The 25,751-nt window shown below is 37.8% G+C and overlaps 3 protein-coding genes across 8 annotated transcripts; 2 read left to right on the top strand and 1 right to left on the bottom strand.

Annotated features, from left to right (window-relative positions):
- The first annotated feature begins 6,104 nt into the window (after nt 1–6,104).
- On the top strand, nt 6,105–10,443 carry LOC135671377 (uncharacterized). The gene is made up of 3 exons (XM_065179455.1): nt 6,105–6,822; nt 9,149–9,421; nt 9,893–10,443. Exons 1-3 carry the CDS (start codon nt 6,196–6,198, stop codon nt 10,211–10,213), a joined length of 1,221 nt encoding a protein of 406 aa, XP_065035527.1. The 5' UTR covers nt 6,105–6,195; the 3' UTR covers nt 10,214–10,443.
- Nucleotides 10,444–11,092: 649 nt separating this feature from the next.
- LOC135671425 (acid phosphatase 1-like) lies at nt 11,093–12,932 on the bottom strand. The gene is made up of 3 exons (XM_065179535.1): nt 12,539–12,932; nt 12,216–12,428; nt 11,093–11,387 (listed from the first exon to the last, which is right to left on the bottom strand). Exons 1-3 carry the CDS (start codon nt 12,886–12,888, stop codon nt 11,210–11,212), a joined length of 741 nt encoding a protein of 246 aa, XP_065035607.1. The 5' UTR covers nt 12,889–12,932; the 3' UTR covers nt 11,093–11,209.
- A 4,872-nt stretch (nt 12,933–17,804) lies between these two features.
- LOC135671360 (uncharacterized) lies at nt 17,805–20,614 on the top strand. Of its 6 annotated transcripts, none has more exons than XM_065179425.1 (5): nt 17,805–17,961; nt 18,109–18,222; nt 18,893–19,007; nt 19,470–20,117; nt 20,187–20,614. In XM_065179425.1, the coding sequence occupies exons 2-5, from the start codon at nt 18,203–18,205 to the stop codon at nt 20,430–20,432; spliced, it is 1,029 nt and encodes a 342-aa protein (XP_065035497.1). In that variant the 5' UTR covers nt 17,805–17,961; nt 18,109–18,202; the 3' UTR covers nt 20,433–20,614. The 6 variants fall into 6 exon arrangements, with proteins under 6 accessions (XP_065035497.1, XP_065035494.1, XP_065035499.1 ...); XM_065179422.1 differs by having other exon boundaries at nt 17,812–17,961; nt 18,064–18,245; XM_065179427.1 differs by having other exon boundaries at nt 17,812–17,961; nt 18,064–18,296.
- Nucleotides 20,615–25,751: the final 5,137 nt, after the last annotated feature.

Genomic DNA, 25,751 nt, shown 5'->3' with positions numbered 1-25,751 from the left:
TTACCATGTACCTATAGTCCCTCATCCATCTAATATCCCAGAGACCGTATATCGAGCATGGTGCTGTCAGACCCATACGGTTTCTACTCGAGTCTCGCTCTAATCGGATTCTCCCGGAGAACTCTTTCTCTCTCAACCCGAATGACCCTGGCCAGGGATTTGTCTGAGCAAGAACACATGGGATATTCCTCTCATGACGCCGAGAGTGGATGATCCTCTATCGACACTCAATAGCCCTCGTAAGGTCGACTACCACTCCCAATGACCAGCTGTACTAGATCTGGGACAGCCAAACCTATAAGTCTGGTATCAAAGAGTGGAGCACTCATACAGGACATCCTTGGTGTCTCAAGTCTAAGGACCAGATACACCACTAGGACTACGGAATCGCTGTCTGACAATAAGGCATCATCAACCATCCAGCATTCCGTAAGCGGATCAATCAGTGAACTCATTCTCCAATGAGCACCTGTATTGTATCCCTAGTGTCCCTACACGAGCAGCTATGAGACCAGTTGCATCCATCATATGGACGGGTATACAGCACACCAGTCTATCCGGTTATCACGATGTCCCTCTCGAGTAACCTATGACCGGGATTATTTAGGATATGTGTTTAAAGGTGAATCGATCTCATTATCGTGATCTCATCACGATCCGATTCCCATTGCACAAATCCAAGGACATCACAATATATGTATGCATTTATGCAATAGTTATAAAGTGATATACGCCAAAATATAATAAGCAAAAAGATTCTGTATCAAGTCACACGTGCCATCACTCATGTGATTGGCTTGCTGGGCACCTATGACTAGCAGTTCTCCCCCACTTGACCCCGCATAGCGTTCAACAAACGCATTGCTCCCATTCGGGGTCCTTGCGACTCCTCGTCGTCGCTGCTGGATTTAGAACTGCTCGAACTAAGAGCAACAGCTTTGCCCTTTTCCGATCGGGGGGGGTGGATGGAAGTCGTCAAAGCATTGAGTGCCTGTTTTTGTAGGCACTCCCTCACCATGTGCGGTCCTCCGCACAAGAAACATCCTCCAGGTTTTGAGGCCTTGCCTTTCGGGTTTGGCCCTTTGTGGGAACTCTTCTTCTTTTGTTCGCCCCCAAGCTCCTTCCCTCGAGAATGTTTTGGAGGGCGATTGCCTGAAGATTGTTTCCTTCTGCTTGGGTCTTCAGAGGAAACAAAGTCGGTGAGCCTTTCTGCAGTAGCAATTGCCCCGACCACATCGGTAACATTCCTTTGATTTAGCTCCTGTTGAGCCCATGACTTCAAACCATCAAGGAAGCTGAACAACTTATTATTCTCGGACATGTCTTGTATGTCTAGCATTAGTGCAGAAAATTGCTTCACATAGTCTCGGATGGTGGTACTCTAGCAGAGTTGTCTCAACTTCCTTCTTGCGACGAACTCTATGTTCTCTGGCAGGAACTGAGTTCTCAACTCCCGCTTCAAGTCCTCCCATGTGTCGACTCGACATCGACCTTGTTGGATCTCCTCCCAACGGGTTCGCCACCAAAGTTTCGCATCTCCGTTCAGATACATTGTTGCTATAGAAACTTTGGTATCTTCAGAATCAAGCCTCGTAGCTCGGAAGTATTGTTCCATGTCGAACAGAAAGTTCTCGAGCTCTTTGGCATCTTTGGCCCCTCCATATCCATGAGGCTCAGGTGCCCTCAAATTTTATGGCGGTGCAGCGCGGGTGTTGCTTCCTCTCGCATTTAGTGTTCTTGTGAGCATGGCCACCTTTGCAGTGAGTTCCGCCACAATATCCTGTAAGTGTTGCACGGAGTCTTTGGTGTCATCAGACAGTCGGTCGACTAGGGCCTTGACCTTGTCGATCATGGACTCCGCTTCCTCTTGCGAGCTCTCTACCCCAACAAGCCTTTGTTGGCCATGGTAGAGTTCCTCCATTCTCGCTTCAAGAACATCCAGGCGGGTTTCCGCCGTTGTGAGTCTCTCCTTGTGGCTCTTTTTCCCAGTTAGTGCTCCAGAGAGTAGCCAACTTCTCACTCATCATGTTCACTGTCGTGCTCCTCTTGAGCGGCTCCAACAGTATGAGAGCGAGTGTGCACATGCAGCCCACCTGCGGCTGCTTGGGGCAAAGGTCCGGCTTGCCCCGTCTTGCTTGATTCGCCACGATGCTTTGCCATGGCGAAGTTGCGAAGTTCCTTCGCTGCTCGCTCGAAGTGCTTGCCCGCTCTGATACCACAATGTCACGGCCTTAGCTGGAATTGCCTAAGGCATAAGGCATCCTTGCGGCCAAAGACGCGAACTTAGCTTGCGTTGCCTAAGTCGCAAGTCACCCTTGCGGCAAAGACGCGAACTTAGCTTGCGTTGCCTAAGTCGCACTTCGCCCTTGCGATATTGCTCCGCAAGGATCAGCCCACTTGTAACCTTTCGCAGGTCCCGAAGGACCTGTAAAAAGATAAAGTTGATTAGTTCGAAAGAACGAGTGACGGACAAGTCCCGACGTCTCATGAAAAGGGAAAGCTTTACAAGCAATTCAGCGAACACCTTACGTGCACAAGAGAAAAGAGGGAGAGGGAGAAAACAAGGGCTATAGAAGGTTGAACGAACAGCTGCAAGCCCACAAACAGCCGCTCACCTGGTCCCGGGCGCGACAACAAGTTCCCGTAAAGGCCACGTGCGAATTTGCGAAAGAGAGTTCAACGCCCGGTATATATCCGAAGCCCCATCCAGCCCTGTGCCACCCGGGGGTTCAAAGGGGCTGAGATGGCTAAGGTTTTGGTGAGCAGAGGCAGATTGCAGAAATCAGCTCGCGGCACGTGAAAACGGAGTTATTTTGGGGTTGTTTTGCTTGGTTCGGTGAGTGGTCGCTTTGTAACGCTGCAGTTTGTTCGAACTTACATTTTTACAAGCAAAATGACCCAAAACCAAGAGAAAACATGTTGTCAAGCAACTATACATGTAGGTGTGAGCGACGAACGGTTCATTGAACGAAGTTGTTGCGAGTGCGCGACGACCGTTCGTGACAATATGGTAGGGGCTGCGAAGACGCTCCTCAAATCATTGCCCAAAATCTCTTCCTTGCGTGCATTATGCAATCAAGAAGGGGTTGCCCATTCTTACTATCCACATGCCCCAAGTAGGGATTACATGTTGATGAGGAAAAGGGGAGAGGAGAATATGAGGTGGCAGCCAAAAATAACCTAACTCATGGCTATTTGATTCCCTCCTATTTATAGAGGCCCATTGTCAACTTACACTAATGAATCCTGTCATATTCGGTACTAGATCTCCATCCAATTACCCAAGCCTCTTAGATTAGTGGGTCTCTACATAATAATATCTTATTGTCTCTTATTGGATCTCATCCATATGATTCAATAATTCAGCGGCTTATTGGATATCAAATAAGATAAGGGTTCCAATGGATATCTCATATTCAAATCTCCATTCGTCGCAACACTTACCATATGTGTGTGACCCTCTAGGCCCAATATCGAGTTGGTTGTAATTCATACTTGTCAGAACTCTTTCTAGCTTAGTGAATTATTATCCCCATAATAATTCACTCAACTCATCGATTGCGGACATACTAGGCCATTACGTCGTAGTCCCTAGATGATACAAGGGAATCCAATCTATTGGATATGTCTATCCTCAATTACCATGTATCTATAGTCCCTCATCTATCTAATACCCCAAAGATTGTATACTAGACATAGTGCTATCAGGCCCATATAGTTTTTACTTGAGTCTCGTTCTAATTAGATTCTCACAGAAAACTCTTTCTCTCTCAATTCGAATGACCTAGGTTAGGGATTTGTCTGAGTAAGAATATATGAGATATTCCTCTCATGACACCGAGAGTAGATGATCCTCTATTGATACTCAATAGCCCTCATAAGGTTGGTTATCACTCCCCATGATTGCTTGTGCTAGATCTGGAACTTCCAAGCCTATAAGTCCGGTATCAAAGAGTGGATTACTCATACAGGACATCTTTAGTATTTCAAGTCTAAGGACCAAATATGCCACTAGGACGACAGAATCAATGTATAACAATAAGGCATCATTAACCATCCAACATTTAGTGAGCGGATCTATCAATGAACTCATTCTTCAATGAGCACCTGCACTGAATCACTAGTGTCCCCACATGAGCAACTATGAGACCAGTTACCTCTATCATATGTATAGGTATACAGTATACTAGTTTGTTCGATTATCTTGATGTCCCTCTCGAGTAACCTCTGACCAAAATTATTTAGGGTCTATGTTTAAAGGCAAATCGATCTCATTATCATGATTTCATCATGATCCGATTCCCGTTGCCAAGATCCATGAATATCACAATATATTCATACAACATACAATATAAAGTGATAAATACCAAATCATATGATAAAGAAAAGAATCTGCATCATGTCACATGTGCTATCACTCACGTGATTAGCTTGCAGGACACTTATGATTAGCAATGGTCTCCTAGATTGTGTCAGGTAGTGGTACTACCCAGACTGATAGTGGTACTGCCAATGCTCAATGTTGCTAGTGGTGGTACTACCAATGCTGAGTGCTGCTAGCGGTGGTACCGCCCAACATTGGCAATAGTACCACCAATACCTCAAAAACCTGGGGATAAGATATTTTGGTTTTATTTTTGAAGATATTTGGAGCCTATAAATACCTCACTTATTCTTGCTTCATATAGTAAGAAAAGAGCACTAAAAACTTGTAATTCTAAATGTATAAACTTTTTAAGTTTTTTCCTCCTTAATCTTTTAAATCATTTGAAGGGAGGCGTGAGGATTACTTATAATTATTTATCAAAGAGTTGTAACAAGGATAGTTGATTTTCGCTCAAGATCGTTAGTGAAAATTGATGGCCTCAACGAAGGAGGCATCGAGAGTCGACGTAGGTCACGATGACCAAATCACTATAAATCCAGTGTGTATTTCCTTTATGTTTTTCATTCTTATTGCTCAGTTGCTCACTACTTTTACTCACATTCTAAGTTAAACGTATTTCTAATATAGGTTTGATCAAAATTTTTTAAATCAATTCTTCATTTCGAAAGTACTAATTTACTCCCTCCCTTTTAGTGCCTTTACGATCCTAACACCTAGATAAGCCTGCACCTTCGATAATAGACCAATTGGATCGACTCATCAATCAACGATAATCATAACACCATTATAAGGTATGGGTGCTAGGAGTAGGATGTTAAAACTAACATTTAAAATATAATAAATGAGAATAACATTTGTATATGATTTATACTTTTATTAATGTATTAGTTATAATTTTAAAGTGTGTGAGATTTGGGCCATTCAAATGGAATCAACGTATGCTATCATTTGATACATCACATTATGATTCAAATATATATATTTATAATAGTTTAAGAATAATATTATCCAAATAAAAATGAAAAAAAAATAATTTATTATATTATTTTTATCATCATAATAAAAACGATGTAAACCCCACTTAAAAAAATACTGTAAATGATTTGAATAGACTTCTATCTGAAATCAACTACAAAATATGATATTGTAATGATCTCCGTAATATTTTTTAATAATATTAATATATTTTTAATACCTTAGTAAAAATACTATAGATATTATAAAAAAATATTATAAACATGCTAAATGAAAATACTATAATAATTTAAAACTAATAAAAAAGACAAAAAAATAGCATTTTTTTAGGGTTATTTTAGATTTTTGAAAATAAAAACTGCTTTTAAAAGAATAAAATGAGGATACCGGTTAAGAAATATCTAATATATGAGTATATTTTAGGAAAATAGTCCCTTTTTTTACATGGATAAAATTACTACGTGAATTAACTCTTGGCAGGAATTTCTCTTATTCCGGCAATTTAGTAGTAAAGACGAGAATCAAATAAAACCATAGAAACAAAACAAAAACAATATTATAGAAAAAAAAGGAATTATAAGAGCTTGCAATTAGTACTTCTCATAGACAAATTTATAATAAATTATATCATTTGACTATATCAATAATCATAAAAGCATTTTTCGTAACCAACATGCTGTCCATCAAACATGTTTTAAGAAACAGAAAAACACAAAACAAAACAAAAGGAATCGAAGCATTTTCCAGTTTGGTCTCCCACCAAAAGTTTGCTGCCAACAAGCGATCGGAAGCCCTCTCCCTAATTTGTTCTCTCGCTCTCCTTAAGCTTGCTCATGGCGAAACCCTACAAAGGATTCATCAACGGCTTCCGCAGGCTCTACTCCCACGAATTCCCGTCGAATCCTTCGCTGCGAAGCCCCATTCCTTGGGGTCAGACGCGGTTCTTGAATTCAGCTCCATTTCGCTCCAGCCGCTCCGCGAGTCCCTCGCCGCTTCCGGATCCCGCATCCCCGAATCGCTTCTTTAACCGTTTCTTCACTTTGGACTGCAACTCGAGCCGTCTGGGCTCCGAAACTGCCATCAAGCTGCGATCTTTGGGTTCCGGGATCAAGGGGCTCGGTCGGATCAGCGAAAGTGGGTACGGCTCCCAGATCTTCTCCATCAGGAGTCTGAACTTTGGCAAATATGGGGTATTTGGTGGGGGCGTGGGGAAATCGGTGGTCGATAAGCCCTTGTCGGCCGCTTCGTCGGCGTTCTCGCGGTACCGCGAGGCGGTCGGATTGCAAATGGATGCGTTTTGGAGGAGGAACTATATGATTCTCGTGGGGGCCGGCGCGGTGGTCGCATGCTTTGCGCTATGGAGGATCATGTTTGGGATCGCGAGCACCTTCGTCGGGCTTTCGGAAGGCATGGCTAAGTACGGGTTTCTTGCGCTCGCGTCTGCCATTGTGGCTTTCGCTGTGAGTATTTCATTTTATATTTGAGCAAAAATTTAGGTCAAGAGAATTTTTCACTTGTAGAAATTGTTTTTTGCTATATATAATTTGTTTATGTTTTGTGAAAAAATTTAGATATGTCGGTACCCCTGACAAATTTGAGGAGTTGTTGTGCATAAGTCTCAATTTAGGACCGGCTAGATGGATCTTTTATCGTCATTGAGATATGTAAAAAACTATATATTTAGATAAGTTCAGAATACTTAATTCTCTATTTAAAGTTGCTATTAAAGTTTTTTTTTCTCTCTTTGTACTACTAATATTCATTATTTCACTTTTTCTGACTATTTCCTCTGGTGGTCTCCTCGACACATGCCTATATCATCTTAAATGATTTTTTCTCATCTTATCCTTTATCGAAGCGATACCTGGTTATTCACAAATAAAAGTATTTATTTTCTTATCTTTCTTGATAACTCCACGTATCTATCTCAACATTCTCATTTCGACAACAACACAAACTTTTTGTATATGTTATTTCTTAACTACCCAATACTTAGATCTATAAAGTGTTAATGGTTTCACAATTGTCTTGTAGAATATTTCTCTTAATCTCAAAGGTATTCGATAATCACACAAGACTCTTGACGCCCCTCGTCATTTGAACCATCCTATTTTTATTCTATGAATAATATCTTCATCGATCTCTCCATCTTGTTGAATAATTGATCTAAGATACTTAGAGTTTTTATTTAAAGAGACTTCTTATCCATCCAATTTGATTATATTCTCTTGTTTCTTTCTAGAATTATTAAAATTATATTTTTATATATTTAGTTGTAGTCTGACTTAATCTAAAACTTTTAGTTTCTAAGACTTGCCTTCGTAGCTCAAGTTTATAATTAATTCCACTTAGACTCTCACCAACTAAGATAATATCATCGACAAATAATATACATGGGAGGTTTATCGTGTAAGTGACTAATAATTTCATCCATTATCAATGTGAAAAGGTAGGGATTTAATGCAGATCTTTTGTGTAATCCTATGCTAATAGGAAACTCATTAGACACATTCCCTATAGTTCTAACACTAGTAGCTACATTATCATACATATCTTTAATAACATCAATATAATTAGTGGATACACCTTTCTTTCTTAGAACCACCATAATAAATCTCTAGGAATCCTACCATAGACTTTCTCTATGTCCATAAAACCATATATAATTTTTTTTTCTCCCTATACTTTTTCATTAATTGTCTTAATAACTTATATGGTTAATCTTCTGGGCATAAAATCAAATTGATTTTAGATATATTTGTTTCAAGTCTTATCCTACTTTCGATAACTTTTTTCCAAAATTTCATAATATGGCTCATGATTTTCAGAGAAATTTGAGGAATAAGATGGTGAAAAATGTTTATCATAGTTTTGACATCTCCACAAAAGACCTAGAAGTACACTGGTTAAGCTTTGTGAGTTGACTCAAATAATCCATGAAAACTTCATTTGTTTAATCTTAATGCTGTTAGTGATATTGCCTTCGAAATGGGGTTCAACAAGGCGAAATGACCTAGCCTCAAATAGTTGGTTCTTAGGCTCGTCATTGTTGCTGAAAATAGTTCAGCATATTTCATGACATGCACAGCTGCCTTTGGTTAAAGGTAGCCATTTTATGTTTTGTCTCAAATTCTCAGAGACGAGAAACGGAGGATTCTGAGATAACTTGATCTTGATTGCCCGTGATTGTTATTTATAGAATTATGGTAAGTTTCTCACAGCTTAATAAAAGATTATTTCCCTGGGAAATAATCAGTTATATCGAGACCCAAACTAAGATGGGATGGTACCGTTGGATGAGTAGCTTGCCCTGATACTAGCTTGTCAAGCTAGTAGACACTTCTGGACAGGATAAAAATATTGGTTCTTATATGAGAGCTTATCACAAACATTCAGTAAGTTACTATAGGTTCTGTAGAGATATAGGTAGAGCTATATTTAATTGCTTTGTGATAACTACTAAAGGACACAAATTTATCTTGTCATTTTGTGTTAATGCTAATTAGTCCCGTGTATTTTGTGTTAATGCTACTAAAGGACACAATTCTCTGTTGCTTATATTTCCTGTATCTGAATCTTTATGAATTCAACTGAAAAGATCAATAGAGAAATTTCCTTGTTATATTGTACATATATGCATGATAAATTTTGGTGTATAAATGGCAACATACTCCTTCGGGCTTCTCTATGTCCCTTAAGAAATAATGTGATGTAACTTCATGATGGTCACGCTACTTCCTGTTAATGGTATTTCTTCAATGCTGAAGTGTTACTTGTTTTCTGAAGGGCATGTATTTCCGTGCAAGGTTCACTATTAATCCTGACAAGGTATATAGAATAGCAATGAGGAGACTGAACACGTCTGCTGGGATTCTTGAGGTTATGGGTGCCCCTTTAACTGGGACGGATGTGAGGGCATATGTAATGTCTGGAGGTCGACCCAAACTGAAGAACTTTAAGTTGAAGTTTGGCGACAAACGGTGTTTTCTGATATTCCCCATCCGAGGATCTGAAAGGAGGGGTCTTGTAAGCGTCGAGGTCAAGAATAAAAAGGGCCAGGTAGCTGTCTATAACTGAAATTAGTTGATAATCTATTTCATTACAAATCCTATTAACATTGTACGAAAATGTCGACTAGTTACATGCGTCTTTGTTATGACTTGCATAAATTTACACATGGATTCTCTCTGAAATGCATTTTAATTAGTTAAAAGTCATCGAGTATGATTCAATAATCGAAGGTTTTACAAGAAATAGATTTTTTGTTTACTTTGCCAGAAGTTTCTCCTGTCTACCTACTGATTAGGCTACCGTGCTAAATTTGGTTGGTTGGTGGTGGTCTCCACTCTCCAAGGTGATCCATTTAATGTGTATAAACAATTTTTTTTACTCTGTGTTAAACTAGAATATCTATAAGCTAAGGCTGTGGGCATCACTTAATCGAAGAAATTGTTGTTAGATTATTTGCTTGCCATCCTCTAGCTGATCTTAGTTATTTTAGGATTTGACCTGGAATGATCTATGATGCAGTATGACATGAAGCTACTTGCAGTTGATATACCAATGGCTTCAGGGCCTGATCAGCGGCTGTTCCTTGCGGGCAACGAGCAGGAATACAGAGTGGGAGGAGGTTTGATATCTGAACTAAGAGATCCCATAGTGAAAGCAATGGCTGCAGAGAAGGAATTTGAAGATCTAGATCAGAAGGAGGAGGAAGAAGATGAAATCAGGGAGCAGGAGGAGGCAGAAAGAAAACAACGAGAAGAGGAACAAAGAACACTTGAGGCAGAAAAGCAGCGGCACGAAGAGGAAGAAAGAACAGTTGATGCGGCTGATACCAAGCACCGGTGAGCCCAAGGAGAGTTGTAGTTCGAAGAGTGAACTTGTGGCTTTACATATTTTGTTGTGAAATTTTCAAGCATAAGAATAGCGGCATGCCGCATTCAGAGAACTAGATTTCCATAATACACAATTTTTTTCTCTAGAGAAGTTGAAGGCAGGCTTTCTGTTCCCTGTCATTGGCATAATAATGGCTTTTATTGCTTCTGAAGCCTAATAACATTCAACGAACTTGTCTAGTCCTTTTATTGGCTCTTATATTTATCAGGTCCTAATTGGCTGACCACTTGGCCATAAGACTGAAGAGGTGAGATTATGAGATAATGCCCTTTCTGTTCATGTGCATCAAGTTGTATTTCTCTGGTGATTTGGTGAGAAAATATTGTGAAGTGATCATCATGCAAATAAAGTGTATCCATAGCCAAGATCTAGTGATTTATTTTTCCATTGTCCATCTCTTCATGCTCCAACTTGTAATTTTTTGTATCTGTCACTGATCTTATGTTCATTTTGAAAGTGTAATCAGAATATTTTTGTATGTTGAAAGAGAATTGAAACACAGATTTTTATCATTTTGTTTGAAACATAGTTGGTTTGGGTAAACTGGATATGGTTAATTTTGTTGATTAGTCACATTATACATTTTGGCTTGATAATGTAATTTGTGGTTTCACAATCTGCTATGACCCATTAGGCAGCTATTTGTTTTATCTGCTTTCAAATCCCATTTACATGTTCTATAGACTCTTCGATTATCTGAGACACTTTCGAAGGATCTGCTGCCTAAATACAAAAGTTTGGTACGTCTTTTCAGATCGTGAAATTAATCTGGCAATTTGGATGTCTGACATGATCGTTTAAGATCCAAAATATTGATCAGTGCATTTGGTCTAATTCCAAATCTCTACTCTGCAATTTGCTCATCTAATCCCCACTTACATTCCCAAGATAATTCAAGCAGCCAAGCTCTTGGAGTTGGAACTTGTTGAATCGAAACAGCAAAATATTTCATGGGACAAAGTACATGGGATTTGGAATCTTAAATGTGCGATCCCCAACGCAATCTCCCAAAAGATCACTCCATTGATCTCCAACATTTCCTCTGATCCTGTATCCCTCTGCCACCAGCTGCCTTCTGATAGCTGACTTGAAGGCCACTGCACCCTGTCCTCTGAATCTGGGACCTCTGCAAAGATCTCATGCAACTGAGGAACTTGTCACAATAAGAGTTATTTATATCCTGAATGTTCTAATAATGAGGACTAGTGTCTTTTCCAAAAACAAGGAAAAGATATTGTCCTAAAACTATTTTAGGATGTGAAAAAGAAGTTATTTAAGACGATATGAATATGGACTAATTAGACCGATAAAATTTTAAAAAATATTATTAGAAAATATAAGTAAAATTTTAAAATTTTTTAATGAAAGATATCACTTGAAACTCAAAAACGACAAATATAAGTGGATTTCTTAAAAGATCTTATAGGGTATGATAATTGAGGAGCTCCTAAGAATAAGAGTTATTTATATCCTAAATATTCAAATAATAAGGACTATTATTTATCTATAAAAATAAAATATTTTATTTTTCTATTTCATTAGATAACTATTTTATTTATCTATAAAAATAAAATATTTTTTTCATTAATCTCGATAGAGGTTTACAACCGTGTGAATTTGTGAAAAACCGACAAGTGTTATATAGTTAGAAGAGATGAAATGATACGAAAATAGTATTAAAAAATTACTAAAAAATTTAAAAAAAATCAAATACTCTTAACTTAATATATGAGAAATCAATGGACACAAAAATAGATTAATGTACTTAACCTATTTTGATTTGTCTTCTCCCAGAAAGTTAGTCCCTAAAAAGGAAAGAAAAGAAAAAATTTGCACTCTGTTATGCACTTGTTATTTTTCTTTGGATATGATCAATTTCTCTCAAAGGTCTGTCTTTATCTAAATGTTGTATCCAAAAGATCAAAACAATGAAGAAAAATACATTCTACATCACCTCATGATCAGCCTCTGATGCCCAACAAACCCTTGAGCAGCCAAGTTCTCAGCTGTGGATGAGCCCATGACCTCTTCATCCCTCCCAGTGACAAGAAAGACTTGGAATCCTCTTCCCATCAGCTTCTCATAAAGCCTGAGGACTGCAGGGATTGCAGGACAATCTCCTCTCAGAATCCAATTCCTAAATGCCGTGGAATCGAAAGCGTCTCCCCTGAGATCATACACAGAGAGAGAGAGAGAGAGAGAGAGAGAGAGAGCGAAGCTCTGTTCGTCAGCAGACTCATACGAGAGCAAGAAGAAGAGGAGTCGAAGATGCATCACCCAAAGTGCTTCCCCCTGTAGTAAGGAAGGTTGGAAAGGCAGGTGTCGTCCACGTCGAGGAGCCACACGTCCTTGTCGTCGTCAGCCGCGACGACGCCGTCGAGGTAAGCCGTGACGTTTTCGACCACGGCGTCGACGTCGCTCTCGTACTGACCTCCGAGCATGTAGCTCTCGACGTGGCAGACGCACTCCGACGGCACCGTACGCCAGCCGCGGGCATTGTTGGCCTCCACGGCGACCCGCCAGCTCAGGCAGTAGCTTTCTTCCGCCGCCATGTCGGAGCTCAGGCATCGCTTCATGGCGGTGGTGCAGCAGAGGTTGGTGGGAATGGGAAATGGGGAAGTCGCCATGAAGCCCCTTGTTAAGGTGTGGTGAGCATTGAGAGTGACCGATGTGTGCATGCCAACGTAGCTTGACTTTGAATGCTGTGAGTCTAACTTTAATATCACCCTAAGAGTAAGTTTTTATTTCAAGGTTTCTTAAAATTTTAATATCGACTTCGATAATCTATTGGATCGATATATTAATTGAATAAAATATAAAAAAATAAAAATTTCTCTTATTCGGACCAATAAATATACGTTGGTATCCGAAAAATTAAGGGATAGTATTACCCCTGTAATCAGCTATAAACAATTTTAAAAGTTATATTAGAATCTCTATATTTATAAAAGTGAAACATTGAGATTTATGTAAAAAGGTTAAAAAGTTTATTTTATAGGATTAAAAATTAAAGGAGAAAGAGATATTTTATAGGAGCAACGGATTAAATATTTAACTTTCGTCCAAAGTATAAAGAACTTAATATAATCTTTGAAAGTATAAAGATCAGGATACTAAAGATAACTAATTACAAAAGGATAATATTTAATTAGCCTAAATTGAGGAGTCTTATATATATGCTTCAATATATTATCTATAAAAAAAAAGAATATTAGTTTTTTTCATAAAAATAGCTAGGAATATGAAAAAATATATAATTTAATTATTTGATAAAAAATATTTTCTACAAGTTTTCTTAGAATTTTTTAGTATTACTGAAACATATATGAGAGAGAGATTCTCAAATAATTAATGTTAATAGTATAAGGAGACGTAGAACTAAACACGATGTAACAAAATCTTATTAGAAATTATAAGTAAAAGATTAATTTTTTAATTAACTAAAGATATCATTTTCTATAGAAGATTCAGTTTATTATCATTATTGATAATTAATTATTTTTTTCATCTATCTATATTATATATGTTACCTTAACGAAAAAAACCCTTAAAAAATCACATTTCTTGTCTCCATATGGATCATATCATAACATTTTTTTTTTCAGATAAAAAGAAAAAAAATCCAAACTGTGTTCATTTATACATTTCCTCCATTGTTAGGTCAAGCAAGAATTATACAGTAATCAAGCATGTGAATCCTCTACCCACATTTCACGTCAATGTCTTCTATATGAATGCGTATACCTGTCATCTTGCGGCTTGACTCCTGCAAATACCTACAAAGACTTTGACTTCATTGACTATAATATAAGCTTCTAATATTATCCCACTGTGGAGAACATATATTCACCATCGATATGAATCCTTTTTTGTCAGATTCAAAGCAAGAAATAAAAGAAAATAATGATTGTTATAAATTAGATGTCATTTTCTTTGAAAATTCACAAAAAATATTATGTTGTCCGATAAATGATTAGACTAAAAGGAGAAAAACATCAGAAAGCAAAGATTGGTGTTGACCAAATAACTCTTGGAAAATTGGAAATAACTCGGAATAAGCACTTTAAGTACAATATCATATTATAATGATTATGACACATCACCCATTCCAACACATTGTAATAAGGAAAACAATATAAAGACAAAAAAAAAGAAGAGAAAATATCTTATAAACAAATTGTGATTGCTATTCAAAGATTTTTCTTCTTCTTTTTGATAGTATTTAAAATGAATTAACATGAAAGATGAGAATGATTATTATTATTTTCCTCATTTCATAATATTTCCTCGACGCATCAGATAGTAACTTTCGGTGTGACTTCCATGCCGTAATTTCTGACTTTGGATTGGCAGCTACGACACGAGTCAACATTCAAAACTGAGTATTTTGTGAGAGAGACCCGATCATAGATACTACTAGTCAAGAGTCAACGGGTTGGGTCAATTCACCTACGTATTTCAATTAAACCCATCTCAAATCTCATTGAATGATATTTAAATCTAGTTTAAGTGAGTTAAATTGATGATAATATCGAACAAAAATTTAATTTGTTATCATCTTTATTCCTTCAATCTAATTTAGTTTAAATATTTTAAATTAATAATTTATAGTCGATAAATATTTTGATTGAGCTATGACACTATTAGTTAAATGAATTATTATGAGACACAAGGAGTGCCAATAAACTTACAACGGTTAATGATATAGTGATGAGATTGTGAATTTATGATTAATAATTTTAGCCATATGTATAATGGGTAGCAATGAAATAAAATAAAATAAAAAAGCATTGTCATATGACATCTTTACTTAAGAATTAAGCCGAGAGAATTCAGACCTCAATTCCATCATCACCTCAAACAATCACATATTTTTAGATTAAGAGTTTAATGTAATGCATGACAATAAAAGCATTTAAATTTTTTTAGATTTATAAGGTGGATTTCTTAGTGTTTCATTTGAATTCATCTCCATACATAGTAGCAAAGACAGGATGGAATCATACATAAAACTTTGCTATCAGTAGTCAAGATATATTTATTAATTAATATTTTAAAGTCTGATAATCTACTACTAAATTAATGATCATACTCAATCTTCTTCTTCTTCTTCTTCTTCTTCTTAGAAACAAAAGTTTTTTGGCTACATTTATTTAATTTTTTGAAATCAAACTTCAAGCTTTTAGTTGACTTGAGAGTTTTTTGTGTCTAAAAGCCAATAATGTCCTTCTTGTCCATGTGCAGTGAACAGACTTGAACATTGTTCCATGTAGCTGCCTTCCTTCAATCTTCCTTCTTTTTGGCTGGTTCTGTGGAAAATTGTCATACACACAGATGAACACATGATAGGATGTGAGATTTGAATGAGGCTTATTTCCATGTGGAAGGAAATAGATCCAGTTTCATTTGCCTTCTTCTTTCCTTTTTCTCTATTGGTCTGTGAAACCTTGTCATATACAATGAACAAAGAAACATTTTGAACAGGTGTGGGAGTCTTCTTGCCATGTGCATTCTACCTTTCCTGTCTCAGTTCTAAGTAACCTACCTAAGATGAGGCAGTAGAGTTCCAATCAAACCAGATAGAATTTGATATGATAAGATGAGATGAGATGAGTTCCAATCATCCTATGTTTATCAACTGACTTGTAATGCTATCTATGACAGCTCATGAACAACCATTTTGTGCTCCTCATCTTTATCTATGAGTTGTTTGAGATCACAAGTCCTGGATCTTGTGGCAGTGGCAACCAAAACAAGGGGTGGGTGGTCACATTCTATCACTGTGATCCCATCCTTGATGGTGGCAAAGAAACAAGGGTTCCCCATGCCTCCTTGTTCACAAGTTGCAAACTGCAGTGCTGATCTGAATGAAGCATGTCTTTTCCTTTCAGATAGAGGTTGTATTGGCTCTTGACATACATACTTTCATCCTGCATACAACCTTGATGGCACCAGAATTGTACAATCAATGATCCAAAGCATCAGACTAACAATGTCTTGACCTAAGAGTTGATTTCTCTCTCCATAATTTGAATTGATGTGTGAACATTGTTACATCAAAGAAGAGGAAAATATTGGTCAAGAACAGTTTCTGCAATGTTTTAATTGTAGCATGTTGATCCGAAAACACCAAGCAATCCTTCTTTTTGGGAGTGAGAGTGCATATTTGTTGTCTGAAACAAATATTCAAGCTTCAACCTTGCAGAACATTCTTTTAGACAAGCCTGTTCAGTGTGATGTAGGAAACCATTTTACTGCAGTGTTATGTTTCTTGTAGATACAGATGAGATCAACTCCGTTTGAAGTATTATGTTTCCTGAAATGCGATCAGATATTGAAATAAGCAGAAAGTCTGATCAGTAGAACCACAAAGGAGTCCCGAAAACCCGAATTCGGCAGAGGATTTACAATCAGGAAGCTGCCTACAAGCATCCGATCGATCGATGTAGCTCATCCAAAAGAGACATGGCCACCATGATCAAGCTTGGATCAACTGTTGAGTGGAGGACCAGTAGTCCTAAGATGAGCTTAGATTGGCTTACGACACAGCATCAGTAGTCCAGTCCAAAATCCAAATTATTCACACAATAAGGACGCTTAGAGATGGAGACATCAGACATGGCACATGAATTTGTCTGATGAACCAGAGACCTGAGACCTAAGGTAGCTCCCCCAATCACATAAGAAGATGGCTTGGAAAGTATCATCAGGGGGTTTGAACCACACAAGTGCTGTGCCCACATTCTCATCATTTATTGTCCTTCAGGACTAGCATCAGTTCTTTACCCATTGCATCAAAAGTTACTTCAGTTCCTTTTTGATCCCAAGAACACCATATGAGCTGGTGTTGTGTTCCATATCTGATACCCAACTTGTGGAGGAACTCTGCAATTGCCTTTGTCATGTATGCACATTTGAGATTCTCAGTGAGGCCACACTGACTGAAACAACAAAAAGTATAGTAGAATTTTAGTTGATTCAAGCTTCTTTCTTTTTCGGAAAATAATGGAAGGATACATCTGCCAGCTAAATTATTTCGTGTAGCTTGTCGTTATCAACTCGATGTCGGTAAAAGATCCATATAACGGAACCCAAAATAGTTATCAATAAATACTTGGATATCAATCAGACATAACATTTGTCCAACATAATTCATGCAATGAAAAGAGCTTTGTCCTTCAGTTAAGGATTCCTTTCAATCTCTTAACAGGAGTTACTTGTGTCAGATATTTTGGATATCTATCATTCTGAAAGGCCTCAAGTTTCAACAGTGAAGATGAATGTAGAGAGAAAATAAGAGATAATTGGTCAATCTAGACAATTATAGATGAATAAGCTCTTTATATTTACATGTCATTAAAGAACAAATGATGTGCCATTAAATGAACCAAGAGAAAAATCAACAAAGAAAGATCAACTCACACTCATCATGTTGTTTTTTGTCAGCATTAAACAAAGCAAAAGAAAGCGGTAAAACTTTGAGAAAGAACCCTAACTGGCATAGGAATCAGTTAATATCCAAGTACATATCCACTCTCACAGGTTCTCCTCTGATCCATTTAATGCTCCTCCCTTGCCTCCTTCACAGTCTTATTTCTCTTTCTGTAGAGCTTCTGGTGTCGGAGAGGACAGAATTTAGATGTGCAGCTGAGGCTTTCGAGTCACATTTGGTACACTGGTTGGAGGAGGACTGAAGGAAGGTGAGGATCTTGTTTTCTCTTTGAATACCTTCAATCTGAGATCGAACTGGATTTACTGGCTTTCTTCTTAACTATGGTAAATCTATGATGTATTTTTTCTAGTCGATGGGATTTAAAGCACCAAGTGATGTTTAAGCTCCGCTGCAGGGTCATTTGAAGAAGGATTGCTGTGGTGATTGTTGCAGAGTATCAGCTGCTGAAGAAAGGAAAGAGATGGAATCCTTAGCAAAGAGCAGAATGGATGACCTGCTATCTGCTGAGGTTGGAAAGCATGATTATGATTGGTAACATAACCATAAGCCGAGCCTTGTTCAAGCTATGTTCACCATTTAGATGTATGTCTTCTTCTTGCACTGAGAGATCAAATGAAACTGGATATGATATGCTTTTTTCCTTCATCTAAATCTTAGTTTCTTTGGACCTGCAGAGGTTTTAGATACAAGACTTTTGACATCTACACTTTGTAATCAAATTCATACTGCTTATTGATCTCAAGAATTATAGTTTCTTTCCTAAATTGTAGATAAGCTGGTATGATTTTTGCAGCAACAGCATGTTATATCTAGAATTTTAGAAAAATATAGGCAGTAAATCCAACAACGTGGACAAAGAAGCTGAACCACAAGGAAAAAAAATTAACATTTCTCTGCCAAATCTTCATTTCTAATGTAAAAGTGAATCTAAGAAAATTCAGGAACAGTCTTCAGTATATCTTCCATGGACTGTGTAGCTTAAGCCACTCCCTTTTGGTCACTGTAAAATTGCACTCAGCCAACTTTTCACAGTGCACAACAAACAAGATCCATTCTGCTATAGCTAATAATTTCAAGATCTGATAATACATCTCATGTATATAAATGATGCAGAGAATTCTACATTGCTTTTAAGTTTCAAGTTGAACCCATTTACCACTGAAACTAAGAACTGACAGGCTTCTCACTCCTCCTGGAACTCCTGTTTCTTCCTACTCTGACAAGCAAACATCCAAGGTGACACCAAGGAGCAGATCCAATGCTAGATCTGTTTCCACTGGAAAAGCTTCAAAGGTGAGTTCCTTTTCTTTTCCACCTTTTTATCTGAAGAATTATGATCTTAACATGCAAACTTTTTCCAAATTTCCTGAACATCTCCTATAATTCATACACCTAAATTTTCTAAACCTAATTATCTACCATCTCTAGTTGTATTTTTTAATTAGAATAAAAAATTGTAAGGTGATCATTAGGTATCGATGCGTGTCGGAATATAAAAATGGATGCGCAAAGTTAGTAGAAAAGATAAGAGAAAATAATTAGATATATCGTTTAAGATTATATGAACTTTGCTCATTGACCTGTCAATATATAATTAGTATTAGTGGTGTAAGAAAAAATATATTAAAAACTATAAAGTAAAATTTAAATCCTTTTAATTTAATCAGAATATTATCTTGTGATGATAAAAAAGATCCATATATAATTTCTTGTTGTTGTTCAGTTGTCTTTGAATTAAAATGATTTCTCCTGCAGTTATCTGTGTGTCAGTCAGAGAAAGACAACTCTGTCAAGCCTGCAAGAAGTAGCTCAGCAATGCGGCCTTCCATGCCCAACGCACACTCATCCTTCACCCATTTCTCTAACAGCAGGCAAACAGCACTCCTCAACACCAGCACAGCCTCCGTCACTTCCAAGCCTTCGACGCCCGGCCATCGGTCGAACACAAAGATGACTCCGTTCACGCCCTCTCGATCATCCCCATCACGGTCTTCACAGAATAGTAGGCCTTCTTCGCCAACTGTTCGACCTCAGATCGGCTCCATTGCTCCGAGCACCAGCTCGACCGCCGCAGCCGCAACTCGAACCAACTCCCGGCCATCGACTCCTACTCGTCGTGTATCAGCAGCAGCAGCAGCAGCCGCGGTAGCCTCTGCAAACATCCGAAGCACCTCCCCGGCACCACGAGGCCGAGCTCAAACACAAACGAAGCCGCCTGAGCGTGCCATATCCACCGGCAGGCAACGACGACCAGGAACAGCGTCGACGCAGTCTTCCTCGCCCCTCGTCAGCAGAGGCAGGCTTCAAGAGAACACATCGAACGCTCGGTCGAACCATAAGTTGATCACGGCATCGGAGACCGCAGCCCGGCGAGCCACGAAGCCAGCTCTCAAGAACACCACGGTGAGCTCCTTCCGCTAGCAGATCTGCTGCATGAATGAGGCTCACTGAGCTCTTGCTACCTTGTTGTAGGACATCAAACAAAGCACGGGTGGCATCCGCGGGACCTCCCCCTTCCCTCAGAGCACTCGCTCCGCCGCCCAAAAAGGCCGGCCTGGTCGTTCCTCGGAGCTGGGAGGTTCAACTTGTCGCAGTGTAGCTCATCATGTTGATGCGGCCGTTTCAGATGATGACAGTCGCAATGGAGACATCTCCAATGGCTACAATGGATCAGTTCTGGGCAACCAAGACATTGCTGTTCCATTGAAATCTGCATGACAACCATTGGTATCATAAGATATAAAAGATCAAGTGAAGCTTCCTTGGGTACGTCTGATCATGGCTACATTGATGAATATAGATATCAGTAGATTGTGTGATTCATGTCCACCGAATCCAAACACTCCTTGAGTTTGAACAATTGAGATGAATAAATCACTGCTACACTTTTTATGCCCAAATTGTGATACTAATATAGTAAATTGGACACTGAACTGTATGTATCATAATCTTAAAAAGATACCAAATATCGGATAGATAAGCTCTTCGATCACTGTATTGTTTATCGAACCGATACATCGACTAGTGAGATAATAGGTTGGATGAATTTTTGAAAAGAGAAAATATAATAATATATTTATGTAAAAGCACAAAATATATTTTGATTAAAGAGATTTGTGGTTTTGTAAGTTATTATGATTAAAAAAATAATAAAAATAAAAACACAAATTATAATAACTTACAAAATCATGAATCTTTTGGCCCTTCATGATTCTACCTCATTTCTTCTTCTCTTCTTGTATTGTTGAATCTAATATGTTACATTAGCTTCTTATTTATAGTATTTGAATATTATAAGCTAAAATAAAATTAAAAAGAAGCAAGTTATGATCTGTAGTATTCTTTGGAGTCTTTAAATCTTGAAAGCATATTTGTAGTCTTGTCTACCTTTGTGAATTGGCAAAAATTTGATTTTGAGTCTTTGAATTTTTGAATCATACAATTGTAAAATTTTATAATTTTTGATCAATCTATTTTATTTATTTTAATCAATTATAAAATTTTGATTTGTCTCGAACTAATTTTAAACAAATCTTCAAATAAAAATCAAGCTGTTAGAATTATCAATTACAAAATTTTTTATTTCTAATCTTGAATAGCAGTTCTTTTCATTTTTAACATCAGCAACTTCTTCTAAACCTCATCTATCAACTTATCTGAATTTGCAATCTCCTTTTCTACATACCTTCTTTATGCTACCAACATGAACAAAATTATTTACTCTAATAAAATTTATGTTTTCACTTGCTATATTAGTGGCATCACAACCAAAATCATGTTCATCAACAATGTAAAATGACTAATTATTAAAGTTATCAATAGAAATAAAATCATCCTCTTTTTTCAAAGAGGCACAAAGCTCTCCCATCTTAATTCTTCTTGTTTTTTGTAGTGCTAATCATAATTCTTGATCTATACATACACAGATTTTCTTTTGGAATGACTCTCACAGTCCAAAAAATATATACATTTTAAGTTAGGATAACATAATTTTTATCAAAAAAATTATTTCTGCTATGTGACATATCCCCATCCTCAATAGAAAAAACATTTTGAAATATAATAATAGCTTTTTTACAAATATAATAATAGCTTCGACCCTTTTGAAATCAACCTCTAAATTCAATTCAATGTCTCTTACTTACTCTTTTAAATTCAACTACCTTGAGGAAATCTTATTTGCTATCATGCCCCCGCAAGATTGAGCTTATATTAAGGATGCCGATCTTGGACCGATGAGATGAAAATAGTTTGTGGGCGAGAGGTTTTGTGAGTGAGTCTGCTAGTTGATCAACTATATGTACATGAGAAACACGGAGTTGATGTCTAACAACTTAATCTCGCACGAAGTGGAAGTCGATGGCAATGTGTTTCATACGGGAATGGAACACTGGATTGACACATAAGTAGGTAGCTCCAATATTATCACAATATATTGTAAGAGTAACTGTGGAGTTGACGTTGAGTTCCTTGAGCAAATTTGTGATTCAATTGAGTTCAGCAGCGGCGGTGGCGATGACATAGTATTCAGCTTCAGTTGTAGATCGTGCAACCGTCTTTTATTTTTTAGAACTCCAATTGATTGGAGTAGCTCCAAGAAAGACAATGTACCTTGATGTGGATGTTCTATCATCAAAGTTCCCTGCCCAATCGGCATCAGCAAAGGCATGGAGATGGAGTGAAGCATTTTGCGAAGAAAAATTCCATGATTAAGAGTCTCTTTAAGATACCGAAAATTCGTTTGACTGCAGACCAATGCATAGTAGATGGTCGATGCATGAATTGTGATAATTTACTAATGGCAAATGAGATATCTGGACGGATAAGAGCCAAGTACTGTAATGAGCCAAGGACTTGTCGATATTGAGTCGAATCTGTAGTAGGGCTTCTATCATATAATTTAAGTGATTCACTGGTAAAGAGAGGAGTTGTAACCTCTTTTGCATCTTGTGTGTTTGTCTTTGATAATAAATCTTGAATATACTTTCTTTATGATAGGAAGAGACCTGAAGATATAAATATTGCTTTCATTTCCAGAAAGTAGCTTAAAGTTCCTAGACCTTTGAGGGAGAATCGATCGGCCAAGTGCTTTAGAAATGCCCGAGTCTTCAAAAGATCATTGCCTATGACAATAATATCATCTATATACACTAAAAGATATATTGTGCTGGCAAATGAATAACGAGGTATCAGACATGGAATTGATGAAGCCAATTGAGGTCAAAAACGAGCCAAGTTCTATATACCAAGCCATTGCAGCTTGACGAAGTCCATAAATAACTTTTTGAAGTTTGCAGACATGTCTTGGATACTGAGGATGAATGAAACCAGGAGGTTGCTATATAAAAACATCTTTAGTAAGCAACCCCTGTAAAAAGGCATAGTTAACATCCAATTGTCGTATGTGCCAGCCCTTTGAGATGACCAAACTCAGGATAAGATGGATTGTTGTAGGTTTAACAACGAGACTAAATGTCTCTGTGAAGTCGACACCAGGTCGTTGATGAAACCCTTTGGCAACTAGACATGCTTTATATCTAGCAATGGATCCGTTTGGGTTCCGCTTAATTTGAAAGACCCATTTACATTGGTTGATATTTTGTGTGTAATGAAAGGGTACTAAGGTCCATGTAGAGTTATGGAGGAGCATCATATTTGTCACACATGGCATTATGCTAGTGAGAAGATTTTTGAGCTTTTGAGCTTGAGTGATTGTAGTGGGTTTATTGGCCTCAGTGGAGGAATTTGTTATAACATGTAAGTCAAGGACTTGACGTGGTTTGAAAATATCACTTTTAAAGCGTGTTATCATTGGATGTCTAGGGGCGATGGAAATGGTATATTGTGTTGGTGATATAGCCGAGGGCGAGTCATTGTCATGGACCAGGCCAGCTGTCGGCACGTCAATGTCACTAGGTCTAGGAGAAGGTAAAGCCAGTGGCAATGTTGCCGAGAGTATTACTTCAGTAATAGGGGAAACTTGTGAGGAAGGGAGTGGATAAATAGAGGGAGTGAGAAGCTGTTGAACTAGAGTAATAGTAGTATGCGGATCTTGAGGGTAAGGACTGGACGGTGTCGTGGGAGATTCGTGTGATGAGATCGAAGGGATACTCCAATGATGTATATTTATCGGAGTAGCCTGCATAGTAGGATTGTTTTGAAAAGGAAAGACAGACACCTCAAAAATAACATGACGTGATATAAAGACTTTTTTAGTTTGGGGTTCATAGCATCGAAAAGCATTATATTCAATAGAGTAGCCTATAAAAGTGCAAGGCTTAGATCGTGGTGTTAGCTTATGCGAGGCATTGGGACGGAGCCATGGATAACATAAACAGCTAAAAACTTTGAGTTTATAAAGGTTTAGAAGCTTGTGGAATAATTTTTCAAATGATGATTGGTATTATAAGACTAGAGTGAGCATACGATTAATGAGATAAACTACAATTTGAAAAGTTGCTAACAAAAAAGGTGGTGGCATGGATGCTTGATGTAGAAGGGAGAGACTAGTTTCAACGATATGCTGATGTTTGCATTTGGTAGAGCCAACCAATTGGGGAGTATGTGGGAGTGACTTGAGGTGTTGTATACCATAAGCGGAGAGATAGGATGTGAGGGCTTGATATTCGCCTCCGCCATCAGAGTAAACTGTTCTAATGGAAGATTGAAAAAAATTCTCGACCAACTTTCAAAAGTTAGTAAATACTGTGGAAACATCAGACTTATGATGGAGAGGATATAACCATGTGTACTTAGTGAAATAGTCTACAAAAATGACATAAAAGCGAAACTTGTCAAAAGAAGGAATTGATGTTGTCCCAAAAGGTAATTTATGACTTTAGAGTAAGAAATTGAGGTTGTCCCAAAAGGTAATTTATGACTTTTATTGTAAAGACAAGCATCACAATGAGTGATAGTGCAATTGATTTTCAAGGTAGGAAGAGAAAAATAAGAAAGTAATTTTTGCTGGATAAAAGAAGAGAGATGACCAAGACGATGATGCCATATATCAATCGGATTTGCGATTGAAGAGTGAGCAGTAGGAAGGGTTATTTGCGAAGCGGATGGCCACTTATAAATGTTGTCTTTGTTCTGGCCCTAGACTAAAGATGCCCCCATGCTTAAATCCTTGATAAGAAAAGAGTTATGAAAGAATTCAATCGAGGTATTATTTTGTTTATAGAATTAAGAAATGAAAATGATGTTTCTTTTAATGTTAGGTACACACAGAACATCATCGAGTGTAAAAGTTGTGGTAAGTAAACTAAGCGTTGAGGAACCAGAATGAGTAATAGGAATTCTTTTACCGTCACCAATGATGATATCTTCATTTCCGTCATAGTTGTTATGGATGGATAAGTTCTGAAGATCAAAGATGATATGATGAGAGGCGTTCGAAACCACAATCCAATTAGGTTGGGTAGTAGTTGGAGTAGCCATGAAATTCGCCTAAGGCCACTGTGATGGAGCAGGGAATCTGGGGTGAGACCAACAGACTTTCGCGGAGTGTCCAACTTTATCACACAGTTGGCAAATGACTCGTTGGTGGCTTGTGAAGTCAGGACGCGACGGTTGAGGATTATGAAAGTTACCACCTTGATAGGGATAAGGGGGGTTTGGTCTGGACCCCATAGGGCTAGGAGGTAACTTAGGTACTAGTAGAGCTTGGTGGTTGGGATTTGAGGGCTTTAAGGGTGTTCCCTCTTCTAAGCGTTGAGACACGGTTGTAGTAGTGTTAGTAGCAGAAGGCTGCACCGATGCTGGAGAAGGCTGCACTGATGCTAGAGAAGGCTGCACCGATGCTGGAGAGTGACTAAGATGGAGTTGCGGTCCACAGAAGGAGCCGAGATTCAGTGGTGGCCTTCACGGCGATAGCTCTGATACTATGATAGAAATGAAATATAAAGAAGAAGATTGCATTGATTGAAACAATATACAATACTCCATATTTTTATATGTTTGGAAGGGAGAATTTTCCTCAACATAGGAGGATTTTCCTTAACAGATTTACGATATCTCATCATGTAGTTGGGGAGA

Source organism: Musa acuminata, unplaced genomic scaffold, assembly GCF_036884655.1.
Source record: "Musa acuminata AAA Group cultivar baxijiao unplaced genomic scaffold, Cavendish_Baxijiao_AAA HiC_scaffold_1139, whole genome shotgun sequence".
Lineage (NCBI taxonomy): Eukaryota > Viridiplantae > Streptophyta > Magnoliopsida > Zingiberales > Musaceae > Musa > Musa acuminata.
The sequence above is the reverse complement of the archived record's forward strand: the minus strand, read 5'-3'. Positions and strand labels throughout refer to the sequence as shown.